Source organism: Haliotis rubra, unplaced genomic scaffold (assembly GCF_003918875.1).
Source record: "Haliotis rubra isolate DU_JTF1 unplaced genomic scaffold, ASM391887v1 Scf323, whole genome shotgun sequence".
NCBI lineage: Eukaryota > Metazoa > Mollusca > Gastropoda > Lepetellida > Haliotidae > Haliotis > Haliotis rubra.
In genome coordinates this window covers 533,435-548,389 of record NW_025766995.1, presented here as the reverse complement: position 1 = coordinate 548,389, position 14,955 = coordinate 533,435, and the positions used below count along the sequence as shown (strand labels likewise).

Sequence of the window (14,955 nt, the reverse complement as noted above, 5' to 3'; positions counted from 1 at the left end):
CAAAGTGAATGTTATTGATGAGCCGTCAACCTATTAACGAAAATCTAAATTTCATTTTGGAAACAGTGGAGGTTTACAGCACTTTTCCTCCGCATGCAAAGTCTGGCTGATTCAGGCAAAGTCTTGTTGATTCAACGTCTATATGTGTTATCGTGACGTATAAGAGGATTGACACATTGTTACGACTGAAACTTAATTTGCATTCAATGAATCGGGATCCAAACATTGTGTTAATATCTTTCTAGTGCAAGATACATTCGTTTGTTTGTTATTTAAAACAATATTCTAGCTAGATGGGGGCGGTCTGTAAATAATCGAGACTGGAACACACAGTCCAGTGATCAACAGCATGAGCATCGATCTACCCAAGTGGGATACGAATGTGTCAACCAACTCAGCGAGCCTGACCACCCGATCCCGTTAGTCGCTTCTTACGACAAGCATGGGTTGCTGTAGACCAATTCTAACACGGATCCTTACGGGTACAAGTTAAATTTAACAAGGTATCACAAAACATAATACATAATGACAAGCTAAATACTTTCACCAAAAGCATGTACCAATGGATCAAAGATTGGTGTAACGATAAGTAGAAAATTTGAGGAGATTAATTGTCTAAACTTTGATATACCCTTTTTCGTTATGAAGTATTGTGCGAGTGTATGATTTCAAGATATTAAAACTATTAATTTTTTTCAAAGTTAACATTACTTATCAATAGGTACTGTGTTCCAGCGATTAATTATATCTGGTAAAATTATTTGATATACAATTTGCTCTTCGTCTCATAACCTGTACATTCTTACTCTATAGCTTCTGTTATGACAGCCATTGGAATTTGTCTCATCACACAGCTTATCGTAACTTGGTGACATAGGTGTCCTGAACAGAGAGAGATATCCAGGTTTGTTTGCGACTAAGACATCAATCAGGACGGTGGGGTAGCCAAGTGGTGGAAGCGTTCGCTCGTCACAACGAAGACCCGGGTTCGATTCCCCACATTGGTACAATGACTGACTGACTGAGTTTGGTTTTACGCCGCTTTTAGCAACATTCCAGCAACATCATGGCGGGGGACACCAGAAATGGGCTTCACACATTGTACCCATGTTGGGATTCGAACCCGGGTCTTCGGCGTGATAAGCCAACGCTTTAACCACTAGGCTACCCCACCACCCCCATTGGTACAATGTGTGAATCCCATTTCTGGTGTACCCCGCTGTGATATTGCTGGAATGTTGCTAAAAGCGGGGTAAAATTAATCTCACTCACTCTGACACAAATCGATGGTCTCCCTTAATCAATCTAAGCCTCCATCAAATTTTAAATTTGGTTTGACCGAAAATGAAAAACGATATCAGAGCTTTACTGGATTCAAACTGTTGCCGAAACGCTTCAATCTGAAGGTCCAAAACACACGTTTTATATCTGACGTGAGGTGAAATTGGGTTTTACGTCGTGCTTGAGAATATTTCGCTCATTTGACGACGTGCATGCGTGTATATGTGTATGTGCGGCTGCTTGTACTAGCCCAGACTTAAGCTGGTTTTATAGTGCTAGCCCACTGAGATACCATACCGCAGTGAAGCATGAATACCCCACTCAGACACATTTTACTGACTCCGAGCCGACCAGTCCTTGTTGTACCCATTAATGCCGAGCGCCAGGCGGGGACCAACAAGTACCATATTTTAACGTCTTTTGGTAGGACGCGGTCGGAGATCGAATCTGCGACCTTCCGCTCTCCGGGCGGACGCTCTAACCACGACACCACGGAGGCGGTCGGTTTTATATCTCATCTTATAAATCACCTTCGAAAACCCATTATCTTTTCAGTTTTCGCCAGCATCAAACATAAAATTATGTATATTTTCTTTTGCCTGCAGATTATGCAATACTGAAAATGTGATTGAAAGAATGCTGAGTTTGTTCCATAACCACCTGAATCATAAAACATCCAAATCCACAAGATATTTGCTGTCACAGGTATTCATGAGCACAACGAAATAATGCGAAATAAAAGAGGTTAGCAAAAACGAATCGGTCCGTTTTTTCTTTGTTGAGTATATACCGCTAACACAATGACGGCAAGCCTATAAGCGCGGATACCGAAACTTAATGCAGAATGCACCCAACCCCAAAATATCAATAACTCGACTGAGCAGAAATTTATTTTCCGACAAATTTGCTCTGAAAATCTTCGTATGGATGACAAACTAAGAAAAACACAACGGTTCGCTGAACTAATTAGCACACCAAGTATCTTGATCAATTTAAACACGTGATCCCTTTGACATTCATTTATTTGGTTTTGCATGAAAGGAGGAATTTTCGGCACAGGGTATTATTTCCTTCCGAGCATGGCATATCAATTTGATTTTTGAAAACGAGTTCGTCGATGAGTACGCCAAATGAAGACGTCGCTGTAATGAAATATGTCACAATCATTACAGGGAGCGGAGCTTGTTCAAATTACATAGCTTGAATGGGTGTTGTGTGTTCTGATCAAAAATGGGAAATAACACGACGTGAAAAGCAGCATTTCCCTTTATTGATATTGATGTTTTTAAAACGTGCAATTTTAATCATGTACGTTAAATATAGGGATACTGAAATAATGAAGTGGAGTTTTTCAATAGTTGTAATTCGATGCTTTCTTATGCAAAGAACATTCTATTTTGACATTAAAACGCGAACTTTTTGAAGAATATTCATGCCAATAATGGTTGTCACCCCCTCCCCACCCAACCCCCACACACAGGGGTGACAACCATTATTGGCATGAGTATATTCACGATACCTCAAAGAGGTGTATGATCCCAATGTCTTGTGAAATATATTTAACGAAACGCGGATGGTTCTCTTAAAGGTTTAAATATTAAAAAATGAAATCCAATCAAACAAAGTAAACTTTAATGGAGTTCTACTCCCAGTGGACCGAAATCGCTGGAAAATAATTGTCTATCATAAAAATAACATTACTGCAAGATGCGATATTTCGGAACATACTATTACAGTCTTAATTATGGTTCGGAAGCTGTATCTGAATAATCTGTTGTACACACACATTCACAGATTGAACCCGGATTTTTACGAGTTCAGAAAAGACCTATTTCAGATATTACCAAAGATGGATTATATTCTGTAATGATTTCTATTAGAATCAGAAAATGAATTATCGATGTACAAATTAGAACAGTGTAAAGCCAATTTCTGGTGTCCCAAGCTTATATTGCTGGAATGTTGCAACAAGTGGCGTCAAACTATACTCACTCACCTACATCATTATGGTGGCTGATTAGGGTCATCGCTTTGCTTTCTCGCCTCCGAATTTTAAGTCGAGAAAGCGATGGCCCTAATCAGCCGCCATAAATCATTGGACTACCAGCATGTACGAAACATGTAACAATACTACACTTTGTACAGACTTAATACCTAATGCTGGCAATAGCTGGTGTACGTTTAATTATACGTACGTCTTTATAGTCTGACGCGCAATATCCAAGCTACAGTAAAACCTCGCTTATCTGGACACGGTGTTAATAGTCATATGTCTGGAAAAACGAATTTCCGGAGATCTTGATCTCGTCAGTTACATCTCTTACCCAAATTGTACGGACGCAACACTCCTGCATTTGACGACGTATTGACAAGAATATCAAGTCTGGTAGAATGAGTGAGTTTATATTTCGCTGCTGTTTACAATATTCCAGCAATCACGGCGGGGGACACCAGAAATTGGCTTCACACACTGTTCCGGTCTGTACATCGCAAATTCATTTTATGATACTAATAGATATCATTACAGAAAAAACACACATTGTACCCATGTGGGACTCGAACCAGGGCCTTTGGGGTGACAAGCGAATGCTTTAACCACTGGCCTACTCACCGCCCCAGTACGGTGTACATAAAACAGTGATGTGTTATTATGAACAACACCCAACGCCGAGGGGTCACGATGACACGCAGTTAACCAAGTCAATTACGAGCCAACCAATCACATGTAGTCGTCTCCCACGACCAGTATGGGTCTCCTGGGACCTGCTTCACCACGGAATCCCTTGCAATCCAACTGTCTGTAACTCGTCAATTTAATTACCAGGGTCTCTATACTTGTCGTAAGAGGCGACTCACGGAATCGAAGGTCAGGCTCGCTGACTTGGTTGACACATGTCATCGGTTCCCAATTATGAAGATCGATGCTCATGCTGTTGATCACTGGATTGTCTGGTCCAGATTCGATTATTTTCAGACCGCCGCCATATAGCTGGAATATTGCTGAGTGCGGCGTAAACCTAAACTCACTCACTCACCAGGGTCTCAGTTCCGGTCTACCCAGGTAATGGAGTAAAAGGGTTTAACGTGACGTTCAGAGTTTAGTGTAATTGCACAGCGATATGCGTGCACGTGTGTGCCGCTTGTACTAGTCCGCACTATTGTTGGTGTTGTCTAAGAATACTGAAATGGCACTACGCAATTTAGCAAGTAAATAGACACTGATCAGATCAGTTTTTGGTTTCTGCTAATATTCAGAACCAGGCAGGACAACAACAAGTACCATCTTTTAATGGTTTTCAGTGTGAGGTCAAAGTTCTAACCAAGGACATTCGGCACTCCAGACTCTCTACCCACTGCACCACACAGCGGAGGCTACCCTGGTTACAGTCCGCGAGGCCTAAAATTCACACCTAATAAATCCCACAAGGCCTAATTACAGTTTGCCCACATGACATAATTAATGAGGTAATTGGGGTGTGAAACAAGAGTGGGAGAGGTCACTGATCAGTGGACAGGGGTCACTCTGTTAGGGTTAGTTTAGTAATGAGACTTGTCTACTGTGAAAACATTAAGGTTGGACATCTCTGGTCAATAATGGACCAGTCCAGCAATAATCCACCGTAATCTCATAAAACCGGTGAGGCATGAAGTCCCACATAACCTAATGAACGGTACCTACCTAATTGAATAATTTTAGGCCTCGTGGGACGACACCGCTACCCTTGTGGCCCATGTCAATACCACCCTTTAGCCGAGGATCGACCCCCCAACCTTAAGCTCTACGGCAAGGCGTTCCTTCCTCTGTACCCAGGAGGTGATCCACAAATATGACGTAGTCCACGCAATGAGTGATTAAGTTTGGTTTTATTTTAGCAATATTCCAGCAATATCACGACGAGGGACATCATAAATGGGCTTCACGCATTGTACACATGTGGAAATCGAGCCCGGGTCTTTGGCGTCATAACTCGTCATATATATACGTTATACGTTAATACGGGGCGGTGGGGTAGCCTAATGGTTAAAGCGTTGGCTTGTCACGCCGAAGACCCGGGTTCGAATCCCCACATGGGTACAATGTGTGAAGCCCATTTCTGGTGTCCCCCGTCGTGATGTTGCTGGAATATTGCTAAAAGCGGCGTAAAACCAAACTCAGTCAGTCAGTATACGCTAATACAGTAAACTCGTTAATGACTGATCCCCTTCACGCACACGACCTCTCACGTTCTGTAAGAATACGTCACGTGGCATTCAAAACTGACCTTCACCTTCACCTTTGAACTTTCGACACATAAAATGTCACAGCGATTGGAGAAATAATCACTATCCGTTTCAATTTTATAGTCTAGACAACTAATACATGTTTGTTTTGTCAAATTGGATTTCGACAGCCTCCAGACTGTTTTTATTCAACAGTTAGGGAAACTGGAAGATTCAAATCAACGAAGCACTACGTCTGAAATTGGAGACCAGTGACGTTACGTAGTGAGCGGGATGTGTCCATTATAAAAACAATTAAATATACTGCTGTCAATCGTAATAAATATAAATGTAATTCTTGCACAAGACACTAACTGGTATTTAGAGATGTGATTTCATGACTAGTTCCGTTAGAATGCGGTAAAACATCAAAGGATTCTGTGTTTCATGTATTTAAAAAGTATCGGTCAATATTACTGTGATCATGTGTCTGGTTGGACAATTTCTATCACGGATTACATTAACATAGTTCCGTCGCCTCTATCAATACTAATGATACCCTAACGTTACAGAATTGGGAAAGAATGTTTTGGAGTTTTTTCAATAAAACAAACTAATGGAAAAGCGATTTCTGCTTAGACGGGCGCCCAGTTCGTTACAGTGCGAATCATTCAAAGGACGATCGCTCGTGGGTGGGTGAGTGAGTGAGTGAGTGAGTGAGTGGGTGGGTGAGTGGGTGTGTGGGTGGGTGAGTGGGTGGTGGATGAGTGGATGAGTGGGTGGATGGTGAGTGGGTGGGTGGGTGAGCGGGTGAGTGGATGAGTGGATGAGTGGGTGGGTGGTGGGTGGGTGAGTGAGTGAGTGATGGCTCTCATCGCCTTTATTCTTTAAAGCGACGTTTAAGTACATATGAACGGACTGGGATCTTTACCAGACAAGGGCATAAAAAAAACATATAAAATTTCCATTAAAACGACACCTGCAATACATTTAAAATGACTACATTATCAAGACAGAAAAACAAAATAAAAAAACCCACAAAAACATATACTCACATCCCAGAAGCATAGCGAATATTGAAAATATCTTCTCAGCATTCGTATTTGGCGCCACATTTCCGAAGCCAATACTAGTCAAGCTGGTGAAGGTGAAGTACAGCGACGTGATGTATTTTGAGCGTATCGTCGGCCCGCTCAGGGAATCGTTCGGGTAGTACGGCCTTTTCATTGTGTCTGCAAGACCGTCCAACCAACTCACGTGGGCTTGCAGGTGGGGCCGCTCCATGTTGGCGATAGCGTAGAAGATACACGCCAGCCAATGAGCGATAAGGGTGAATGTTACCATCAGCAGTAACAGAACAGCAGCTCCATACTCGGCAAACTGCTCGATTCGTCGTACGACACGAAGAAGTCGTAACAACCGGGCCGTTTTCAGAATGCCAGTTGCTTTCATAGTCTGAAAAAAATACAAATAATTTTTACTCAACAATTAATTTAAGAATATTGAATAATAACATGTTACATGTTTGTATATATAATGCGTACATGTGGGTTATATTTACGTATAATGCCGCCATTTAGCTGAAATATTGCTGAGTGCGGCGTAAAACTAAAGTCACTCACATATACTGAACAACATTAGAAACGCACCACACTAAAATGCACCGACAATGCTCAGACATCATGGGTACATTTCAGTCTGACGGGGATATTTCCTATTATATGGGTGTTGCGTTTCTAATGTTATTCAGTATATAATTCCCTTCAGAAAGTGACCAAATATACCATATGTTTGTAACTACACCCCAGGAACATTTTTTATGGCGCGGGGATGGGGTGGTCGTGTGTGTATGTGTGTTGTGGGGGGATTTGGGGTGGAGTCCTTTCTGGGATTCGAACCCAGACTCTCAAAATGAGCTTTCCCGAATCGCCAGCACACAACGTAAGCGATCTCAACTTCGCCATCGAGGCATAAATATAATGGCATGTTTCAGGGTTGAAACTCTAGATCGCGTACTTTGTGTACCCGTCTAACACCTGTAAATTGGCATGGCTCTAACGTTCGTCTTGGTGCATAACCAGTCGTACAGATGAAGCATGTTTATTGAGGCCAGACAGAACCTATTCGCAAATCGATGTAAGGCTAAGGCTGCCGTGGCTCCATGCTTAAATATAACAGATACGATCGTCATAGCGCTAAGATCGTTTCGTGGAACGGAGTTATATTGCAATATTTCAATTTAAATATCATATCTGTCATCGTTTTTGCTGGAATGGTGTTAATCGGCTTCAAACCATACTGGATCACTTATTGAAAATGCCCAATTAACAAATTACTTCTTGTGATGTACCAGGTAATAGTTACGCTTCATGCATTGGTAAATACGTCATCTATCTGGGCAAATACAAGCATAGATATTCCCTATGGAACAGATTAGTATTGTCCCATGAAATACGACACAAATGCAAGGCATTTCATCTTGGCAAACATCACAATCTGTCAGTTCAGTCTAACGGCTTGTAGGAACGGCAATAATCTCGACACTCTCCCGAAGAGCTTCTGTCAATTTGTCCGTGTGAAGTCGACTCGAAGTCAATGTAGCAGTCAGCCCACTTTTGTGGGGAAGTGCAGAAATAGATTATATCTTAATGACTGTTTTCGAAGTGCAATTTAACCTATTACGTACTGGTATTTTATTACTTTTATTTTATTTTAATTTTCGATTATTCAGATAATTTTTATTTAATCATGTTTATTTCATTTTTCATTTTTATTAAGGTCACGTAGTGTATTTGTTTTGTGTCGTTTTTTTCGTTTGTTTGTTTGCTTTTGTTTTGTTGTTGGGTTTTTTGGTTTTTGGGGGTGGGTATTATTGTTGTTTCATAAAAAGCTTTCATCCACATTTGAAAACATGTTTCTGTGTTGCCTGTTGCTGCAGTATTATTGCTCTTTCTGGTGGATAAAGTATATAAGATATTAAGCAGCACACAAGTCTGTTATTTTCTATAGCTGAAAAAGATGTATTAAGTGAATACCTAAAACATTCCTCTGCTGTTATATATATACCTTATCTGGGATCATATTAAACAGCATTTACCAGAACGGTGTTTTACGGGAATGTAGGTCAGCTAGGATAATCACCCCTTTGCATAAGGAAGGATGCGCCTCACCTGGTAATTATAGGGCTACAAGCCTCTTGAGTATCATAGTAAGGTCTTTACGTCAGGTTGAATAAAAGATAAATATACTGGGCTGCGGCTCTTGACAACATATTTGAATGTCAGTGGGTTTTAGAAAAGGATATTCGACTATTGATAATTGTTTTATTTTAAATGTCATCGTTCAAAGCCATGTTTTGTGTCATTTATCCATTTTTCTAAAGCCTTCGGTTCCGTTCAGCGCCATTTTTTCTCAAAGCTCTTCTAAAATTAGTAATCTATTACTCCATATACAGTAACGTAACGGTTTCAACAACAGAGTACCTAGAACGTGTGATTGTCTCACAGGGGGTAAGGCATGGGTGAGTGCTTAGTCCTTTTCTGTTTCAGATTTTTATAAACGAAAGTAATAATGAGCAAAACTGCCGTTTTGGCTTTCAGTTACATCATGATGTTACACATAGTTTTTCTCGTTCTGTTTGTTGGTGCAGAGTTTTGTTTTACAACTTACAGAAGAAGTTAGATAAACTACACCATTACTGTTACAAATGGCAATTTATGTTAATTCATCGAAAACTATCATTTCTGTCCATTCATTTGAACCCTTTGCTTGTAGTTCAGAGATGGTGTGGGATTGTGTTTAGTATGATTTGTAAAAACAAATGTTTCGCAACATGCGCCTTTGACCCTCAGCTTTTGAGATATTGTGAAGCATTTCGTATGCTAGGATATGATCGCCTGTTTGGACCAAAATATTAGAAACTGCTCTTGGATTCCTGTGGTGACAAATTAAATATTCGCAGGCATTTGATAAACAATGTGCACAACAAATACGCCGTCATGTACGTGTCTTCATGTCTAACATGCTGAGGAAACCCAATTCCAACAAATTGTGATTTGTCAATGCTAACTCGACGGTTACACAGAAAACAGTTATCAGGAACACAGCGACGTCGGTAATTTACCGTTATTATCAGCAGCAATAACAGGGTCGCCAGTCTTCATCAGTGTAGTGAAGTGGAACACGTCAGCCAGATTATCATGTCCTGATACACGGTATTGATACCAGGACACTTCCTTGATAACCTACAATCTTCATAGTCATTAACATACAAAGCAGCTAACAGGATCAAACGTTATTTCCTTCCTTGTCCATTTCATATTTTTCTGACCCGTGAAGGTACGGGTTGGAATATTGATCTTCAGTAACCCATGCTTGTCCTACGAGGCGACTAACGGGATCGGGTGGTCAGGCTCGCTGACTTGGTTGACACATGTCATCGGTTCCCATTTGTGCAGATCGATGCGCAAGCTGTTGATCACTGGATTGTCTGGTCCAGACTCGATTATTTACAGACCGCCGCCATATAGCTGGAATATTGCTGAGTGCGGCGTAAACCTAAACTCACTCACTCCTATATTTCTCAAACTGTTTGCTTCATTTGTATAAGATTGCACACTTGAATAGCCCTGTAGTTATTACTGGAGCATGCAACTTTGTGGGTGACAACTCGTTTGTTGCACTGAGCGACGTTTAGGTGTAGATTCTTTTAGCTTGATAGCGGTGTAACTATATACACGAAAACGTCGCTCTATGCATTGAACAGGAAGTTGTCACCCATAAAGTTGTGTGCTTCAATATTTCACCATCTCCTAGAATGCCGATTAAACAATTACCATTTGTGTGCTGTAGTGGTGATCCGATTAATTGAAATAATCGAAGATTGGTCGCAGTGACTAAACGACCAAGCAATCTATCATGTTTTCTCATAATCGAACACAAACAATTCTGGAACACTTGTTTTCATTAACAATATTGCTCACAAGGTTGGGTTTGTCTGTTACATTTCATAAGCACTACAAGCGTTCCAAGTCATGATTGAATTTATCTTAAAGACATCAAGAAATTTATGTTACTAACATACTAGTCATCCTTTAAAGATGTGATATTTTGAAAAAAACAAAACAAAATAACTACATTTTTTTGTCCTTATTTTTATGTGCATTAACAAATTTCATAAATGATGCTAACCAATTATTTTCGATGATTGATCGGTGGTAATGAACCAATCATCAATTATGAGATTTTAACCAATTCCCAACACTAGTGTGCTGGCGATAGGTGCCTGACCCTGAGGTTGTGGGTTCGAATCCCAGATGGGACTCAACCCAACAAAAGCACTAGAATCTTTACTTTGCTAAGAAAGTGTAATCCCAAATATAACATGTGTTAAATTAGCCTTGAAGTTTGAGTTTCAGAAACAGCAGTCTATATAGTTTCCAAACGGAATAGCTGCAAATTTACTACGTTCAATTGTGTGTTGTTTTATGCCGTAACAACGCGTTATAATTGAAAACTAGCATTGTTTCAGATGTGAATAAATCAATGCGAACTTTGTGGGATTAAAATGCATGACACGCATACACCATAACGTTTAAAATGAACAGGAAAATGTGCTTGCACATTTACACGCTTTTGAAACAAACAAATCTCCTCGGTTTCTTTGAGAGGTGAGGTGAAATTGGGTTTTACGTCGTGCTTGAGAATATTTCGCTCATATGACGACGTGCATGCGTGTGTATGTGTAGGTGCGGCTGCTTGTACTAGCCCAGACTGAAGCTGGTTTTATAGTGCTAGCCCACTGAGATACCATGCCGCAGTTAAGCATGAATACCCCACTCAGACACATTATACTGACTCCGAGCCGACCAGTCCTTGTTGTACCCATTAATGCCGAGCGCCAGGCAGGGACCAACAAGTACCATATTTTAACGTCTTTTGGTATGACGCGGTCGGGGATCTAACCCGCGACCTTCGCTCTCCGGGCGGACGCTCTAACCACTACACCACGGAGGCGGTCTTTTTTGAGAGGCATTTTAGAAGTTGTGAAGATGAAGGAAAACCAAGTTCTATGGATAGTCAACTTCTTTATTGCAATGAGTGCGACGTTTCGGTGTAGGTACTAACACCGTTATCAAGCAAGTGATGATTAAAATGCATGACTATATATCCATAGAACTTAGTTTCCCTAAATCTCCCCGGTGTTTCCAGATCGTACTTAGCAGGTACTGTGTTACATTTCAGTAGCATATGTACATCGTATTCCACGTATAATTACCAGCAAAATAAATACACATCAGTTCCTCCTGTGTCACGCGATGGTTCTCAATATGAGACCCACGAAATGTCACGCTTTCACAAAAGACCCCATTTATGTCGTCTCTTTGATTAGGTAAAATGACACTCGTCAACTACGACCGCCTCTGTTTTCGCGAATCATGTACAGAGGACCCGGTCACATGAAAGATGGTGATTTATTTCATGTGACATGTGACCTACTGGATAATGGACAATTTGTTTCCTCTAATTATTGCCATCATAAGTAAGTCAATCGCACTGCCGTGTCCCCGTAATGTGATGTTCCCTCACGCGAGAAAACTGTAAGAAGTCAAGATTAGGCTAACAGTGTGTCATGACAGCTTAGACTGTCTTTGGAGACAGTAAATACTTGGGATAAGACAGAAGTACAGAGATCAAACTAACAAAGCGTGCCAGAGTCAGACTGGATTTGCGTCATATCCTTAACTGATTCGGAAAATTTCACTGGCGGTGTTCTTTTCTGGAGTACTACTTTTTTCTGCTTCTATATCAATTTTGTAAACCTTCTTTATCGCTGTTTTTATTTTTTGTGAATATGTTAAGTTGGACTTGTAGATATACTCATGCCAATAATGGTTGTCACCCCCTCCCACCCCAACCCCCACACACTCACCCCCACCCCTCTCCAATTAAAAAATTGAAGGGGGTGACAACCATTATTGGCATGAGTATAATATTGCCGCCATATACCCAGCCCGAAGACCAGGGTTGTAAGAATTGGTTTCAGCAATCTAAGCTAAATTGGCGACTGCTGGATCAACTTGGATGGTCCCAACTGTTCACGATAAAACCATGCTTTAAAATCTTCCCATTCATAAACACAGCCCGAATAATTGTGTTATTTTCCAGTTTTTCTCTCCTAATATTACCCCTTATGTGTAGGTGATCCAGCAACGCCCCTAACCCCAGCCTTCCAAAGTGTTATCTCATAAAACGGAATTAAGAACACCCTTTCGCCGCACCGAACCTTTATTCAGCATAAACCCCGCCTAATTCGAACTTCTTGAGAATGTTTATTCTGCTAAATTAGTTTAGCCTAGCAAAGTTTCCATCAACGGAGGCTTAAGATTTCAGCAGACCTTTACTCATCTCTGCCCCGATAACTGTTGCTTCCTCTCAGGAGCCCATACCGGCTGATCGTACCTAATGGTTGTTTTAGGAAACACATTTGCACGAAAGCAATTTGTCGCGTCCTATCAATTGTCAGCGAGCCTTGTAAATTAACAATGCTACTTCCTGCTGAGTCAGCAGATAAGGCGACGGGGACCCCTCATCTCCGCTCATAAGCCGGGATATTACACGGCTTGTATCACACGGAGGCCTGTTGTTGCCCGCCTCGTGACACAGCCCGCTGACAGCGACTGACAAGCTATTGATGAGATATCGACAACCCTGATATAAGGGACTGGGCTGGCGGGAGGTGAAATGCATCGCTATGTACAACACTGTGCAGGGTGTTGAAGACGCCAGGGCTCTGGGATCTTGTCTTGTGTTATAACCGAAGGAATCGTGTCTATGGTTATTTTAATAAGAACTCTGATATAAGGATTGAGTGAATATGGTTTTACGCCGCTTTTAGCGATATCCCCGCAATATCACGGCTGGGGACTCCAGAAATGGGTCTCACGCATTGTACCCATGTGGGGAATCCAATCCGGGCCTGTGACGAGCAAACGCCTTAACCACTAGACTGCCCCACCGCCCCGATATAAGGAGTGAGTGAGTGAGTTTAGTTGGTGGGAGGTGAAATGCATCGCTATGTACAATACGGTGCAGGGTGTTGACGACGCTAGGCTCTACAATCATATGTCTTTTATCATCCAAAACTGTGTTCCACAGGAGATATCGCTTGTGTGAGATCAAACGATATCTCCTAGGAGATATCGTTTTGACAGTAGATTTTGTACAATGCCCTGACAATGCTATGACGTCATGTACTTGATGACGTCACAATGCTATGACATCGCTGCACTGCAAGTCTAATGACAGTACCATGTTCAGAGATGTACATTTTTCATTGAAAATTAATGAAGAGTGATTTTGGATGATAAATAGAATCTCACCCTCGTGTCTTCTGATATCAAATATATCAACACTCGTTGATAAAGTAAAAATATCCTCGGCAAGCCTCAGATATTTGTAACTTTATCAACTCGTGTTGATATAATTGATATCAGAAGACACTTGGGTGAGATTCTCTATGTATCAGTGCTCTGTGTAATAACTGAAGGCATCGTGCTATATTTAATAACAACCCTGATATAAGAGTGAGTGAGTGAGTTTAGTTGGTGGGAGGTGAAATGCATCGCTATGTACAATACGGTGCAGGGTGTTGAAGACGCTAGGCTCTACAATCTTATGTCTTGTAGCAGTGCTCTGTGTAATAACTGAAGGCATCGTGCTATATTTAATAACAACCCTGATATAAGAGTGAGTGAATGAGTTTAGTTGGTGGGAGGTGAAATGCATCGCTATGTACAACACGGTTCAGGGTGTTGAAGACGCTAGGCTCTACAATCTTATGTCTTGTATCAGTGCTCTGTGTAATAACTGAAGGCATCGTGCTATATTTAATAACAACCCTGATGTAAGGAGTGAGTGAGTGAGTTTAGTTGGTGGGAGGTGAAATGCATCGCTATGTACAACACGGTGCAGGGTGTTGAAGACGCTTGAATTGTACCAGTGTCTTGTATTTAAACTGAGACATGGTGCTTTTTGTTATATTGATAATACAGGAACTTAATTTGGTGGAAGGTGAAATGTGACGCTATGTACAAAACTGTGCGGTATCCGTATATAATATTACCCGCTGCCACGGTAACCGCCAAACTCTCCGCCGAGAAGCCGTACCGCTAACGATCGTATGACGTCATGATATGACGCATGCAGTGACTGGAGTTCGGAAACCGCTCGATCAGCTGTTTTTGAGTTCACTATGTAGACATCTATTTCACCGACTTTCACTGCTTCATTTAAACAATTTTTTCACATTGAATCGTTTGCACACTCAATCCTAACATAATTAACCATTTTTACAGCAGTTTTAAGCTTGTCAGGATATGTTTCACTGATTTTAAAAATCCAGTCGAGAGGAAGACGCCATTTTGTTTACATGGCATATAGTCGGTAGCGATCTTCCAAATAAAATATAATGAT

At 41.1% G+C, this 14,955-nt stretch overlaps 1 protein-coding gene across 3 annotated transcripts in view; it reads right to left on the bottom strand.

Annotated features, from left to right (window-relative positions):
• Positions 1-14,955, bottom strand: part of LOC124283857 (potassium voltage-gated channel subfamily H member 7-like) — a 277,214-nt gene that overhangs the window by 29,318 nt on the left and 232,941 nt on the right. For all 3 annotated transcript variants that reach the window (XM_046719882.1, XM_046719881.1, XM_046719883.1), the window contains one exon: positions 6,537-6,936. In XM_046719882.1, coding sequence (XP_046575838.1) covers positions 6,537-6,936 — 400 coding nt within the window. The remainder of the gene's footprint in view (positions 1-6,536; positions 6,937-14,955) is intronic.